The 15,740-nt window shown below is 30.6% G+C and overlaps 1 protein-coding gene across 2 annotated transcripts in view; it reads left to right on the top strand.

Annotated features, from left to right (window-relative positions):
* Positions 1-15,740, top strand: part of LOC134715865 (endophilin-A3-like) — a 28,372-nt gene that overhangs the window by 1,646 nt on the left and 10,986 nt on the right. For both annotated transcript variants that reach the window (XM_063578388.1, XM_063578387.1), the window contains exons 2-6: positions 543-611; positions 1,633-1,705; positions 2,677-2,820; positions 12,682-12,815; positions 14,540-14,606. In XM_063578388.1, coding sequence (XP_063434458.1) covers positions 543-611; positions 1,633-1,705; positions 2,677-2,820; positions 12,682-12,815; positions 14,540-14,606 — 487 coding nt within the window. The remainder of the gene's footprint in view (positions 1-542; positions 612-1,632; positions 1,706-2,676; positions 2,821-12,681; positions 12,816-14,539; positions 14,607-15,740) is intronic.

Genomic DNA, 15,740 nt, shown 5'->3' with positions numbered 1-15,740 from the left:
ACACATCCTTGGGTACAGTCATGACAGTGTAGCACTCTTGAATGAGTTGAAAATAAACATGAAAGTCATAGACGAGGCAAATACTTGATTAAAGTCTCATATTAAATGGCTTTGAAATGTCATTATATTGAACATGTATATATGTACTGAAAAGTGATTGCTTTAGTTTCTAGAGCTTGACACAGTATAGATGAAGAAGAATAGCTTCAGAAATTAATGCATCATATCTTTACTTTAGGACAAAGCAAGCCTGAACAGCTGATGACTAATAAAGCATTTCTTGTACACTAAAATATCTTAGGCTATCAAGCAGTTAAATATGTTTTCTGAAAATCAGTACATACTTAAAAAAAATTACTTTTTTCAAGTACCACATTATGGGATATGATTGGAAATAATTCATAACAAAATTCTTATTTCAATTATTATATTTTAGTATTCAAACATTCTATATTTGGCTGTGTCATAGATTAGACCTGGTGCAGATTATCCTTAATATCTTTTTCCAGACATTTATGTTTGAGCTTTTTATTCTTTCGCAGTATATGAGTGAAAAGATAGGTGGTGCTAAAGGTACAGAGCTAGATGATGACTTTATTGAAATGGAAAGAGTAAGTTGTTTGTATATTTATGTGCAATAGACCCCTTTCGAGCTATGTCCTTCACCAGAAAAGTTCTTCAATTTTGTGCGCCTTTCTACCAGATAAAACGGGATTGCTTTTATCCCTGCTCTATTGAAGTTCACTTGTATCCCTGCTCTATTAAAGTTCGCTTGTATCCCTGCTCTATTAAAGAACATCAAGTGTCTTTGTGATCATCATTATGCAGGATAAACTAGATATAATATTTGTTCCGTAAGTACTTAATCACAATTCCCTAAGACAGCAGTACCGAAGATCAATTATGAGAATTAAGTTTGCAGAATAATTTGTGCACTTTGGCATTATATTTATTCAACTACTCGCTCAACATAGGTACGTACATTTTTAAGTAAACGCACAAATGATGTTCACTAAAACCAAAGTTTTTGATAGAAATGCAACAAACTCAAAAGTTTTCTACATGTATGTGGCCGCTACAGGATTTAACACATAAATAAAAGCTTTGACAATCATTTTACATGGAAAATCATGATGTATCACAGTATATTTACATACATGAATATAGATCTATTTGGTGCCTGTATATTTATTGTTTTAAACACACATTACATAGTAAATTTTAATATTAAGCACTGCAGTTTGTATAGGTACAAACTGGCTTGTTCATCAAATATTGTAATGACTGTCCTTAAACATAATGTGGTAGCATGCTTGTCAGTAGTATGGGAGGACATGGGTTAGATCCTTGCCAATTGGTCACTTCAAACTGAATACTTCAAAGTTCCTGTCTTACCTTGTGAACTAGAGTATTATGAAACCACAATGAGCGTGTCCTTCAAGAACAAAGCATTATCATTCATATCATATCATTCTCATGTTCTTACCCTAAACATGCATTAAGATTGTATCTTGTATTAAACAGCTATACATCATCATCAGCAGTCTTAAACACATATTTTGCATTAAAAACCGAATTTTTACTTCTTAAAAGTAAAAAAATGAGCTCTTGATGAAATTTTTTTTGCTTCAGAAAACTGATGTCATGGGTAAATGTGTGGATGACCTGATAGGAAAAACAGAAGAATTTCTGCAGCCTAACCCAGGTAAAAAAAATTTAAATTGAATATTTAAATATATCAAACAATGTCTAAGGCACTGTCATCAGGATACTGGGAATTTTTGATGGAACAAAATTTGAAACAAATGTTATCATGTCATGGTTGATAAATAATGGAGTGAAATTAAACAACGTAAAAAAATATATACAATATATACCGCCATGTAAATTATAAAGTTTTAAATTTTGATTTAAAGTATAACATATAGAAAACTATAGAGGTATCAGATTGGTTTTATCAGAATTTGATATAGGTCCATGGACATCATGTCTGAATCAATGTAAAATTATTGGAGATTTTATATGAAAACATTTAATTTCACATTAATATGTTGCAAATTAATGTAATTACATGTAAACTATCAAGATATGTTTTTCTTCTGGCAGTCATCAGGGTCATGCTTAAATGATCAGGTACTGCTGCTGTTTTAATTTGAAAATAGATATAATGAATAAAGAAAACACCAATCATTTTAGATAAGGAAGTTTCATCCTTTGATTTTGAAAAATATAGCTACATTTACCTGTCCTGAAAGATATAAGAAGATGTGCCAATGAGACAACTCTCCATCCAAGTCACAATTATTAAAAGTAAACCATTATAGGTCAAGGTATGGTCTTCAACACGGAGCCTTGGCTTACACCTAACAGCAAGCTATGAAGAGCCCCAAAAAATTACTAGTGAAAACCCATTCAAACGGTAAAACCAAGAGTCTTATCTACATAAAAAAAATGAGAAACAAGAAACTTTTATGAACCACATCAATAAAGACAACTACTAAACATCAAAAGAGAGATGCAAACAATTGCAGCCAGTTTAAACATTTCAATGGTACCAAACCTTCACCCTTATCTGAAACAATAGTGTAACATCACAAAAAAGAAAGAGTCCTCATGTTTTTACTTTATGTACATGTTTTGCTGATCATATAATATTTGTTTTCTGTATTATTCCAGCCTCCAGAGCAAAATTACGAACAGTTAACACAATATCAAAAATGAGGGGTCAAGCAAAAACTGGTGCCTATCCACAACCAGAGGGTACACTAGGGGAACACATGTGTAAACATGGGAAAGACTTAGGAGAAGATTCAAATTTTGGTAAGTTCTCTTTAAACTTCTTTTGTTTGGGCTGATTTAGGTCTATGACAAACTGTTATAGTTTTTCGTTTTTTCATGTTTTTTTTGCAATTGATACAAAATTGTTCCAGATAATTATAGTACTCTTTATTTAATCAATGATTTTTGCTTTCAATTCAGAAATGTTAACCCTGTGTGTTTTGTGTTTTTTTCCATTGCAATAAGTAGATCTTTACTTGAAGGGTTGCTCATTGTTGAAGACTGTATAGTTACCTGTAGTTGTTAATTTCTGTGTCATTTTGGTCTCTTGTGGAGAGCAGCCTCATTGGCAATCATACCACATCTTCTTTTTTTATATTTTCAATTTCAACATTTTTTTATGCAAAGTGTTTTATGTATGAGGCAAAAGAAAACAAGCTTTGTGTACTGTCAGATGATGAAAAACTTAGGATTGGTTTATGGACTTTTTCTTTAACTTTAACCCGGTGTTCAGGTATTGTGAATTTAGTGGTGATAAATGGAAACATGTATAGATAAAGGTACATGTATTTGGTTAAAAATAATGTGTATGAGCTGGCAGATAACACACATATTTGGGAAATGGAATGAAACTATTTCTGCTTTAATGTGAAAAAAGTAAAATTACATGCATGACATATATCATGTATATCAATGTGAAATTAATTTATATTAAAGAAATAACCATTCAATTGATCTTAGATGAGGAAATATTTTTGAATAAATACATTCCTCATAAATATTTATTTATATAAGGATTTATAAATTGAAATCATTGGTGTAATTCTTTCAATTTTTAAATATTTACATATAAATATATTTTGAAAATGATTGATAAATGATGGTTAAAGGTTAAATAATTAAGTGGCAAACAAATATATATGATTGGTACATGGACATGTATTTGTATAAGGAAATAAAACATTTGATTTTATTGTCACTCAAGTAAATGGTCTGATAAACAGAGTAATAAGCTACTTATGATGAAATAGCTAGCGTTGTTTTTTTTACCAATTTACATGTAAATTAAAACCCTTGTAATATTATGTAAGAATCAAACAAATAGTGGAATTTATAATAGATTACATGTAAATAATATTGATTTATAGTTATGGCAATGTAAAAAAGTCACATATGGCATTGTATGGAGTAAAACAGAATAAATATGAATTTGTGAAATATTGAGAAATTTTATTGTTAAAGGAAGATTATTATAATGATTATTTCCTTAATTCCTTTTACAAAAAACATAATGACATTTTTATAATGATTAGTTTTTGACATTTCACATATATGTGACCTCAGTGATAATTATGAGAACATTTTCAACAGAATACGGAAGAGAAATTAACTTGTCAGATCACAAGACCAATTAAAAGTGTAGTAATTTCCTATAATATTGTAAGAACTACATGTAACTGTATCACTTTTCAACATAATTAAGTATGTTTGAAATATTATATTTCAAACATACTTAATTAAGTTGAAAAAGTGATATAATTTCATTTATATATAAGACTATATAGTTGATAGACTGCTTAACCTACATTTTTTGTACTTAAAGTGTTGTACTATTTGAAGAGGATCTCCCTAATAAGTGATATACTTTACTTGAAAATACAGTAAAAATCTTCTTTGAATGTCCTTCATGTCCTTTATTGTACATTTTTTTAACTAAGGCAGAACTTCAGGCTAATTTCCTATTTAAATTTATAAGAATAAAACAAAATATCAGGCATACATTCTGTCACAAAAAAAATGAATGATATCAAGAGGTTAGTTTAAACAATATTTTATTTTCAAAAAGTGCACAAAATATATAATTATACAATTCAAATACAGAGATTCAGAAACAAGAAATACTTATATAAATCAGTCTCCTTTATCGAGAGGTTAGAATATGTACTGTCCTGTCCCACAATTTTCATATCGAAGCCAATAATATCATGAAGAAAATATTATAGTGAATAAATCTAACAGGGACTATTGAAGATTTATCAATATTTGTATTGTACACATAAGAAGCAGGAAAGGTCTGTATCTGGTGATGAACCTGAAAAAGATGATATGACGTGAACATACTGGTACATGACGTAAACAGATAAGGATCAGTGACAAGAATTATTTTTTTTAGACTAAAGCAGGAAATACATTGTTTGTATTAAAGGTAGCATCTATACTTTATGTGTGAAGTTGGAACCTTTAACAAAAGATGGGTAGTGGGTAATTCAAATGACCAGGGAGTGCTATAATCTTAGGTACATTGTTGTAGATACACCTCAGATAAGGAAGCCCAATCCTAAACTAAAGGTTTTCCCTGAAGAGTGTGATGTTTCTAATAAAAGAACTTAAGAACAATATAGATAGATGTATATCCATTGACTGATGTAAAGCTTCAGAGTAATCCCTGACAAAGATCTGTTACAAGTTAGGGTTTTATTGTAAATATCAAGTGTATTACATAAGTACATAACTTTATAACAAGTGGTGATATGGATAGGTCTTTACTCCCATTCATCTCTGTTAGTGATACAAGTAAAGGAAACGGGACATTAACCTACTTACAAGGCAGCTCAAGTGGATGAAACCAAGATATATACTGCAACTTATTTTCTGTAACTCTATAGTGCATTTCTCTTTTGTTGTAAGGGCCTTTGTTGCTGAGTGGTCAATGTTATGTACCTTTTTTACCATTAGATGGCCCCGTCAGCACTGAAGTTTCAATTGCAACCCCACATTTGACAGCTGCATTCAACTCCAATTTTAATTGACTTTGATTGCTGCATTTCTTGCAGATAGTCTGTGGTTCTCTCTTGGCACCCTGGCTTCCTCCACCAATAATAAAAAAAATCTGGCTGCAATGATAGATCCAATAATTATAAAAGTGACATTTACTAAATTATACATGTTATATCAACCAACCAATATTAATTTTCCCATAACATGAAAGCAAAAGATATAGTCTAGATCTTTTTGCACATTTCAAGTCTTGGTTTGTTGCATGCTCAAATAATAGAAGATGATTTGAAAACAACAGCTTAGTTTCTGTTAATGCTTAGAAAACTAAAATATAAATACATTCAGAGCAAACAAATCCAGTTGAACAGCATAAACTATAATGCACTTGTATGCTATGTGTTTCAAACATTTGTTGATGTATTGGGTTTTTTAAAGTAATGATACTTGATATGTTTATGAGGTTCATGAGGTGTATGCTGTTCCCTAAGTATGGGAATTAAACATATTCAGGGCCGTTCGAACTGGGGTTCGAATTTAGGGGAGGCAGAGGTTTGGGGACAGCCGATTGATGCTGTTTTTTTTCTTTCTCAGTAAAATGGCTAAAAATGACCCGATTTCCTTCAATTTCCTTAATTTAAGAAACTCATCAGTAATGCTTGATCCTGAAAGCAATTCTTATGCAAACAGTTGCCTCACCTGCCTCATAGGTAGTTATGACCCTGATATTGAATACAAAAGGAAATATGTATCCCTAAGTTTTGTTTATAGATTTTAATTCAAATCTAGAATTAGAACCAAAAGTAAGGATCTGTCACTTTTCATGGCACTGATTGTAGATGTGTAAGTTTGGTAGACAGATTTTAGTACATTGTACTAATGTACTTCCTTTCCCTCACCAAGCTGCAATGAAAATGAGAAGAATCTTGAAATGAGAAAATCAGTGAAACTGTCACATTCTTAAAAAGAAATGTTAGATAATTTAGTTTCTTTTTTATTTTCTCATTTAAATAAGGAAAGTGAGAAAAAAAATCCAATTTTTTTTTTAATTTTAAACATGCTGTTTATTCTCTGAAAATATGAAGCATCTTTACAGGGAAATAAAAATAACATAGAAATACTTCATTTTATTTTATTTATAGATATGTTTTATGCAAATAGTGAATCAGGATTTGTTTTGTCACGATTTAAATATTTTGTACTATATTTTGAACTTCTAAATAAGGGGATTTAACTACACTTCGATGTGTAACATACCATGTATTATTTAACACAATACTTAACATGGAATAGATTTAAATCTTAGCAAAAGATTATGCAAATTGAATATTAATTGGTGTTTGGAGAAGTTTTTGTTGTTAACTTTATGGTTGTAATTTTACGACATAAAAATGTCAGACAGGTCTGAAAGGATTTTTTTTTTTACAATTTAGATAAAATAAAGAAAGAAAGAAAGTTATTCAAATAAAAACTAGCAAATGTGTCTTCTTTAACTATACCAAATATTTCTTTTATTTGTAAATTTTGTACCAAACAGCCTTCTCAAAAGGTTATTATATTTATATCAACACAGATGATTTGTATCAAGTATGCCTTCACCCAAAATGCTAAAAGGTTATTTGTATCAAATATGCCTTCTCCACATATGATTTGCATCAAGTATTCCTTTCTGAAATGTTATAATCAAAGGTTATTTGTATCAAATATGCCTTCTCCACAGATGATTTGTTTCAAGTATATCTTCCAATAGGAGATTTGTATCAAATATGCCTTCCTTAAAGGTGATTTGTACCAAAAATGTCTTTGCCATTGGGGATTTGTACCAATTTTTTTTTCAGTTTAGTGGCAATAATTTCATAAATAAGCCACTTTTTTTCTTGTAAAGGTATTATGTACAAAAGGATAAAATCCTGTTTAACTATTCAAATTGAAAATGGAAATAGGGAATACATCAAAGTGACAACAACCGGACCAAAGAGAAGATAACAGCTGGTACATGAAGGTCATCAATTCAATTGATCTTCAATGCAGCGAGAAAATCCAGCAACAGTGGTGGAACGCAATATACCAGTTAATATTCCTATATGCTAGTAGTAAAGAATCACCAAGCTTGTAACTTACTAATGTGTAAATGTAACTGTTGTACATATATGCCAGTATTATAAAATCATCAAGCTGATATACTAATTGGTAAATTGGTATTGACAGGATATAGAGTGAACATCAATGTAAAGGGACCACACTTCTCCAATAATCGATAATGTATGCTTTTGGCAGTCTTTTGTCTGTGAACTATTTAATCATCCTAATTACTAAGGGACCTATTATTTATGAAAATGACAAGTGCTTTTGACAAGTCATAACAAGTAATGATTGCTTTAATTGGTTTATTGTATTACTGCTGACATGCAAATAAACAGTTATTCTTATATTCTTTGTCTGTAAAGGTGGTTATGTAAAAAGAGATTCATTGTGTGAACTTTGAATGTTTGTTATTTCTTTGTCTAATTATAAACAGCATAGGGAATAAAGTTTAAAAAAAGATGAACTCTTTCATCTTTGTAGTGGAAAACACAATTAATATCTTTTGTTTAGACATCAATTTTTGTTTTTGACATTTATGTTTAGAATAATATCATTAATTATATAACTACATTGTCTCCAGGAGCCTATTTATTTCATGAATAAAATGTTGAACCCACACTTTAAATCTGTAATAGTTAAACCTAAATTCAGTCATTCATTGATAAATTATATCAAAATTCCACAATGCCTTAAGGATGAATTCTAATGTTATCGATGAAAAGGTTATTTGTAACATGCATGTTTCATTTCATATTGATGGTAAAGTGGGTGACCTGATAGGGTTTAATTGTTAAATTACTACAGATGAATTCAGATACATAGGTTGAAGACATCTCTGAAATAAAAAAATGTCATGCTTGATTGAATTTCAGTAATGGATGAGTTTGCATATGAATGAATGATAAACAAGGGCTAGTCAACGTCTTTGTATTCGTTAAAGATCATTGAACATATGAAATATGCTACAACTATTGAAGTTGTTATACATGTACGTTGAGTTTTGCATCTCAATAATTTTAGCAATAGAAAAAAAAGTAATGGAGAACATTTTCCCCCCTGAAGTAATCTTTGATCCATCACAAATTGTAAACAGTCTTCATTTCAAAAAATCTCCAGAGATATTGCACGGCTAACACTTGATCATTCTAAATCTACTTTTCTTTCTCAAATTCCTAAGAGGATCTTTTTATTTAGCAACTGGACACAGAGGAAGACTTCCTTTATGGCAAGTGTTGTTCAGATTTCTTTACATGTGAAATATTCATTCTTATCATATCTTAAAAAGCATGATTAATTTTCTTTGTGAAGTTTTGATAGTAGAGGATATTTTCATTTCCTGTCATATATGCATTGAGCATAATATTTTAGTTTAAATGCTCATTATAAATCTCTTTAGAGGTAAACAAGGCCTTATAAGGTTGACACATATATATCTGTAAATAAGTGTTTTTTTTAAATTATTCAGATAATTACTCAATATAATTTCACCTATGATTTAAGACTTATGAAATATTGAACAGGATTGTTAATACTTTTGTACTTAGATATTTAATCCTTATAATTCCATGAAACATTACTGTTGCTATGTGTGGCATACTTGATTTTTCTTTATTTCTATATGATACAATATGTGTAATGGTTGTCAATTGTATATGTAATGATCAGTCATCATACCTTGACCACATTTTCATGACCTAGTGAAAGAAAAAGTTGCTGCCCAATGATTATATGTTAAATTAGATAGAGTATCTAAAAAAGAAGATGTGGTATGATTGCCAATGAGACAACTATCCACAAAAGACCAAAATGACACAAACATTAACATTTTTTCTCACTGTACGGCCTTCAACAATGAGCAAAGCCCATACCGCATATAGTCAGCTATAAAAGGCCCCGATAAAACAATGTAAAACAATTCAAAGGAGAAAACCAACGGCCTTATTTATGTAAAAAAATGTTTGGTAGATAGATCATATATGTGTACTTGTCATGTAAAACATGGGTCATGTTACCTGGAACTCTTCTTTGTATATAAATCAACATTCCAGTTTTATGATATATGCATGCACTTTTAAATTCTCTTTGGCATGAATGGTTTCATAAAAATATTAAATGATTTGGTGCATCTGTCTATGTGACAACAATGCAAAGCAGAAGGTTTTCTTATCAGATGTGACAATCTGGTGAGCATATTTCTGACTATATATAAATTATACACCCAGCAGTGTTGAACTTAGATTTTTATTAATACAATGTTTATAATTGCATGTTCTTACACCCTTATGAGGTCAGTTGTCTTAATATTATTGCAAAGTCAGCTAATTCTGTTAATATCTTAACGCCAAGGTGCTGTAAAGTTTATAGATTATCTATCCCCAGGCTACATTAGGTTATCAGACAATTGTTGTATAATCTTTAAATAGTTGAGGTTGTAAGGTCTATTTAACATCTGTAATGTGAAGTAAATATAGTTTTATCATTCAAGTAGTCAATATTGTATCCTGTAAGAGATATACATACATGTACAATGTATACATATTGATTAGAAAATTGTAGATGATATTGTTTGTCCATATAAGGTATTTTCCATCAACCTTTAGCTTTTAAGACTATTTTTCATTGATTTTGTGGAAAAAAATGAAGTAAAATCAGAAATTTACAGAGAACAAATGTCTTTAAAAAATTGCCCTGTATGAAGAAAATATGTTAAAATCTAGAAAATTGGTAAATGTAGGGGTAAATTCAGTAAAAAATCTCCCATTGACTTTAATGCTAATCTATGAGTGGAAATAAATTTATACCTGATTTACCTTTAGAAATTAAAATCTTTCATATATCATTCATGAAAGTACAAATGTAGCCCTATCTTTTGCAACAATAAAAACATAGGGTCATGCAGCATTTTTGGGCATTCACATGGCCTTGTTTACAAACAATGTAAATTCGCACTGAATTCCCATACTGACCCTCATTACTTTTCAACCCTGAGGGGAAAAAAATTAGTACATTCAGCATTTATTTTTTATTTTTTTTCAATTCTAGTTTTGATCCATCTACCAAAAAATATTTATTACAAACATTATCTGCCAATCAGAAGACCATATAACTTCAATGTTATACAGAAAGCTCTCCCTTAAATGGGCGGTCCCTGATGACGTATATTTATTTACTGAATTTAACCCTGTACAATGTAGCTATTGCTTCTCACCTTTGATTTTTTTTTTACAGTACATATTCTGTATTTAAATATATTTTTTTCATTTATGTTAAATCTGACTGAGTGACTCTAAATGGCCTGGTTAAGCTTTTAACTTTGAAAAACAGTTGCCTCTACTAGTATTTGACTACATGCAATAACATGGCCAGAAAGTCATGAAACTCTGAGGTACAGTGGCATAGCCTGTACTTGACTCTGGCATTCAATAACACAACCTGAAAAACCTTGTAACTTTGTGTACAGTGACCTGTACCATTATCTACCACTCAATAACACAGCCAGAAAATTCTGTAGCTTTGAGGTACAGTTGCTGGTACCAGACTCTGCCATTATAAAAGCATGATCAGGAAGTCCTGTAACTCTGAGGCACAGTGGCCTGTAATAGACCCTGCCATTCAATAACACTGCCAGGAAGTCTTGTAACTATGAAGTACAGAGGCCTTTACTGTCTGTAGTGGACTATGTCATTCAAACACATGGTCAGGAAGTCTTGTAACTCTGAGGTGCAGAGGCCTGTAATAGACCCTGCCATTCAATAACACTGCCAGGAAGTCTTGTAACTCTGAGGTGCAGAGGCCCATACTGTCTGTAGTGGACTATGTCATTCAAACACATGGTCAGGAAGTCTTGTAACTCTGAGGTGCAGAGGCCCATACTGTCTGTAGTGGACTATGTCATTCAAACACATGGTCAGGAAGTCTTGTAACTCTGAGGTGCAGAGGCCCGTACTGTCTGTATTGGACTATGTCATTCAAACACATGGTCAGGAAGTCCTGTACAGTGGCATGTATTAGACTGCCACTCAATAACATGGCTAGGAAATAATGCTTATAACAAATCTGACATTAAATGTTTTGGTCTTATAATCCCATGTAGCTTTTTACATATTGGATAATTAATTTGTTGTAATGGATCTTTTTTTATGTAAAGAGACAAATATGTTAAGCCCACATGTATTTACTTATTCTTATAGCTTAAGCACATACAATCTGACAGTAACATTGATTTTATCTGTAAACTTTCTAGACACTTGTTTGTTTATTTTGTTTGGAAACAATGTGTGTGATAGAATTCCTTATGAATTCTTCCTGTTACCAGGAACCATGTGTCATTATTACATTACTGTAGTGTCAGAGGTATAACTGATTGAAATAGATCATTATTGTGTATTTAGTTCAATTGATGTTCAAGGAAATACACTTATTAATGTCTAGTAAATCTTATAGATTGGTTAAGGTTGTGCATTGTATGTACATTTAAGATTTATTATTGCTCTGATGTAAAATATAAAACTTATTGGGGATTAAATTTGAAATGTGAAATAAATATGATTGACAAACATCATCTGTATTGTATTGAACAAATAAGCCTTCAATAAGTTACAAAAAGTTACAGAATAGATTTTATATACAATATATGCCTTATATAAAAAAAAAAAAAAATGTGGTATGATTGCCAATGAGACTGAACTCTTCACAAGAGACCAAATGACACAAATTAACAAATATAGATCACAAGATGGCTTTCAACAATGAGCAAAGCCCATACCACATTGGCAGTTATAAAAGGCCTTGAAAGGACAATTGAAAAACAATTCAAATGAGAAAACTAACAGCCTAATTTATGTACAAAATAATGAAAGAAATAATGCTTAGAAAATGGCAGGAGCCTGTAAAACCTGACAAAAATCAGATTACAGACTGTATCTACCAATTGGATCAACGAAAAACAATTGTCAAAACTGACTTAGTTCAGGCATTTACCCTGTAAATAAAAGTTACTAATTTTACTTAGTACAATTTTAATAGGATTTTTTCTATTTTCAGGAGAATGTTTAATTGAAGCCGGAGAAAGTTTTAAACAATTAGCTGATTATAAATATTCCTTAGAAGACAATGTAAAACAGAACTTTTTAGAACCACTGACTCATCTACAAACAAAAGATATAAAGGAAGTCAATGTAAGCTTCATATGTAATGTATTCCTTTATGGTTTGGTTTTGTTTACAAGTCTTTTGTCTGGCAACACATGATTAAATTGGTAGCAGGACTTTACAAGTTTCTAATGCAACTTGTTGATCACTACATACATATAAAGACGTTATTGGTAGAGATCAAAGGAGTAAAACTTTTTTAATGCACCAATGGTTTGTAATTTAATATTGCTATAAGGTATCACCACTTCTTTAGAACCTGAAGAAATGAAGAAAAAACCAACAATAGCAATCTTACATATTTTTTTGTTTCAAAATGTGCATTTCCCTCAAGGCTCTTTTTCCCAAAAGTCTGAATTTCATACAATAATCAATATGTATACGCAGTCTACAGAAAGACAACCTCAGATTATAGGATATCAAAAAAATTTGAGATATACAACCATAGTCAAAAGGCATCTGATTTAGGACAGTCATATAACCTTGATGAAACCAAGTTATCGATAGTAATAAACTTATCTTTAATAACCATGATGAAAATTATAGTAATTGAGACATCAACAAAATATTGTTAGTCAAATCCATATGTAAAGACACTCTACTGGTATAAACTAATTACAGAAATATTGTAGTTATATGCTGTTTGTGAAGTATTCCAATGAATACTAAGTTAAGGCTTGACTCAGAAATTTACACCAATAAGATTACTTAATTTGTCATTTTAAGCACAGACTTTGTACTCCATTACGTTTTATGACTGGAAAACCATGAATACTTTTTAGAAAGATTATTGTTTTTGGACTCAACCTATCAAAATACTAGATTTTGTGTTTCAAGCAAATTTTGTACTCCTGAGTTAAGTTTCATGTCCGTAAGCCTTTTGGTCCTAAAAAAAAATGGGTTTTACTATCCATTATTCTTTTTATGGCCTCGCAACGAAGTTGTCAGTGCCATATATAGTTTTACCCTTGTTCGTAATTCTGTAATTCCGAAATTCCATTAATCTGAAATTCCGTCAATCCGCAACAAACCATTATACAGAGTTTTTTTTCTAAACGCCTTCAGATATTGGGCTGATATTTGTTTATGTGAGTTAACCATGATGAGTTACAGATCAAGTTCCAGTTTTGTTCCACTAAGCTAATTTTGTCGAAATTTACGGGCTATGGACTTTGATAAGTTGTTGAAAATCACAGTTATACAGATTTTTTTCTAAACGTCTTCAAATATTGGGCTGATTTTTGGTATGTGAGTTAACCATGATAAGTTACAGATCAAGTTTAAGTTTTGTTCCGCTTGGCTAATTTTTGCAGAAATTACAGGCTATGGACTTTGATAAGTTGTTAAAAATCACGGTTATACAGACTTTTTTCTAAACATTTCAGATATTGGTTTGATTTTTGGCATGTGAGTTAACCAAGATGAGTTTAAGTTTTGTTCTGCTCAGCTAGTTTTTTAAGAAGCTACTAGCTATGGGCTTTGATAATTGTTGAAAATCACTGTTATACAGATAAAAATTATTGAAAATCACAGTTACGGTATACAGACTTTTTTTCTATGGGCCTCAAGATTTTGAGCTGATTTTTGAAATGTGAGACTACCATCATGTTTGTGTCTACATGTGGTATTGAAATTGCAGATTTTTCATGTTCTTGAGATGGGGCCATTTGTGTCGCTTTGACACATCTAGTTTTTCTTATAGTTCACTTATTTATTTGTCAAATGATTTAATGTCATGTTAAATTTTTCAGCATCATCGGAAAAAGTTATCTGGTAGAAGATTAGATTATGATTGTAAAAAGAGAAAGAAGGATAAAGGTTTGTTTAAGTTAGATATATATTATCAGCAATCTTAAATTCATTCTGTTGTTTTTAATAGAGAAATCTGATTATGCATTTAAACATATTTCGTGACAATCTTAAATTCATCCAGTTACTAGAATCTTAGAGAATTAGATGTATATACATTCTGTGAGACTGTGACTTTCTTAGATTCCTCTAATTGTTTAGAAAAAATGGTATTATAAATGTGCTATGTACATCATATTCTGTGACAATCTTAATTCCTTGTTTATTCACTGATATCTAGAAAAATTATCACTCCTGGCGTTAAATCTTATTGGATTACTTGTTTATTTCCTTGAGACAAATCCTTCTTTTGTTATCTGTCTTTTTCACACCAGAATACTTTGCACTGCAAACATTGATTTATAATACTGGACATCCCAATACTTTACTTGTCTGATATATAAACAGACATTCTAATGAATTAATTCACAAGATTAGCCACGGAAATATGTATGGTCCTTACGATTGTGACTCTCAGTGAATACTTCAATTAATATTTATAGTCAATGAAAACATCAGAATTTTTTGGGGCGTGGAGGGTATTCTGTAAGGAGTTTTTTTATTTAAAAACTAATGAGGTTGTTGGTTTCTTCTGCTATATCACATTTAACCACATAAAAAGAAATATACAGTCATGACAGAGTAGAAATTAATTAATTCCGGGAAGTTTTACACTCCTACCTAGGAGTCTACTCCCGTATTCGGAAGAAGAAGAAGAAATATTATTGACAAAAATCTAAATTTTGATGAATGTTTATAATTTTTTTATATTTTTACTGTAAAATTTACATTGAAAAACTTTATCATGATCCAATATATGTTTTTTTTAAATGGACAAAACTGTTCACTGTTTATACTGTATACTGATAATTTATTCTATATCTTTCCCCAGGAGGTAAGGACATATGCACTAGAAAGTCTAAGTATTATTTTCATTCTTCGCATGATGTTAGGATATACTACAAACAAATGTTTTCACAAAATTGATAATTGTAGGTTTGAACCAGTAAAGATTTATGTAGGTCTTGTGGAAATATATAAGAGATGAAACTGTTTATCAAAGATATAGAAAACAGTGATATTTTTAAGGAATATACAATACAC

This window comes from Mytilus trossulus, chromosome 4 (assembly GCF_036588685.1).
Source record: "Mytilus trossulus isolate FHL-02 chromosome 4, PNRI_Mtr1.1.1.hap1, whole genome shotgun sequence".
Classification (NCBI taxonomy): Eukaryota; Metazoa; Mollusca; class Bivalvia; order Mytilida; family Mytilidae; genus Mytilus; species Mytilus trossulus.
This window is presented reverse-complemented; position numbering and strand designations above follow the sequence as displayed.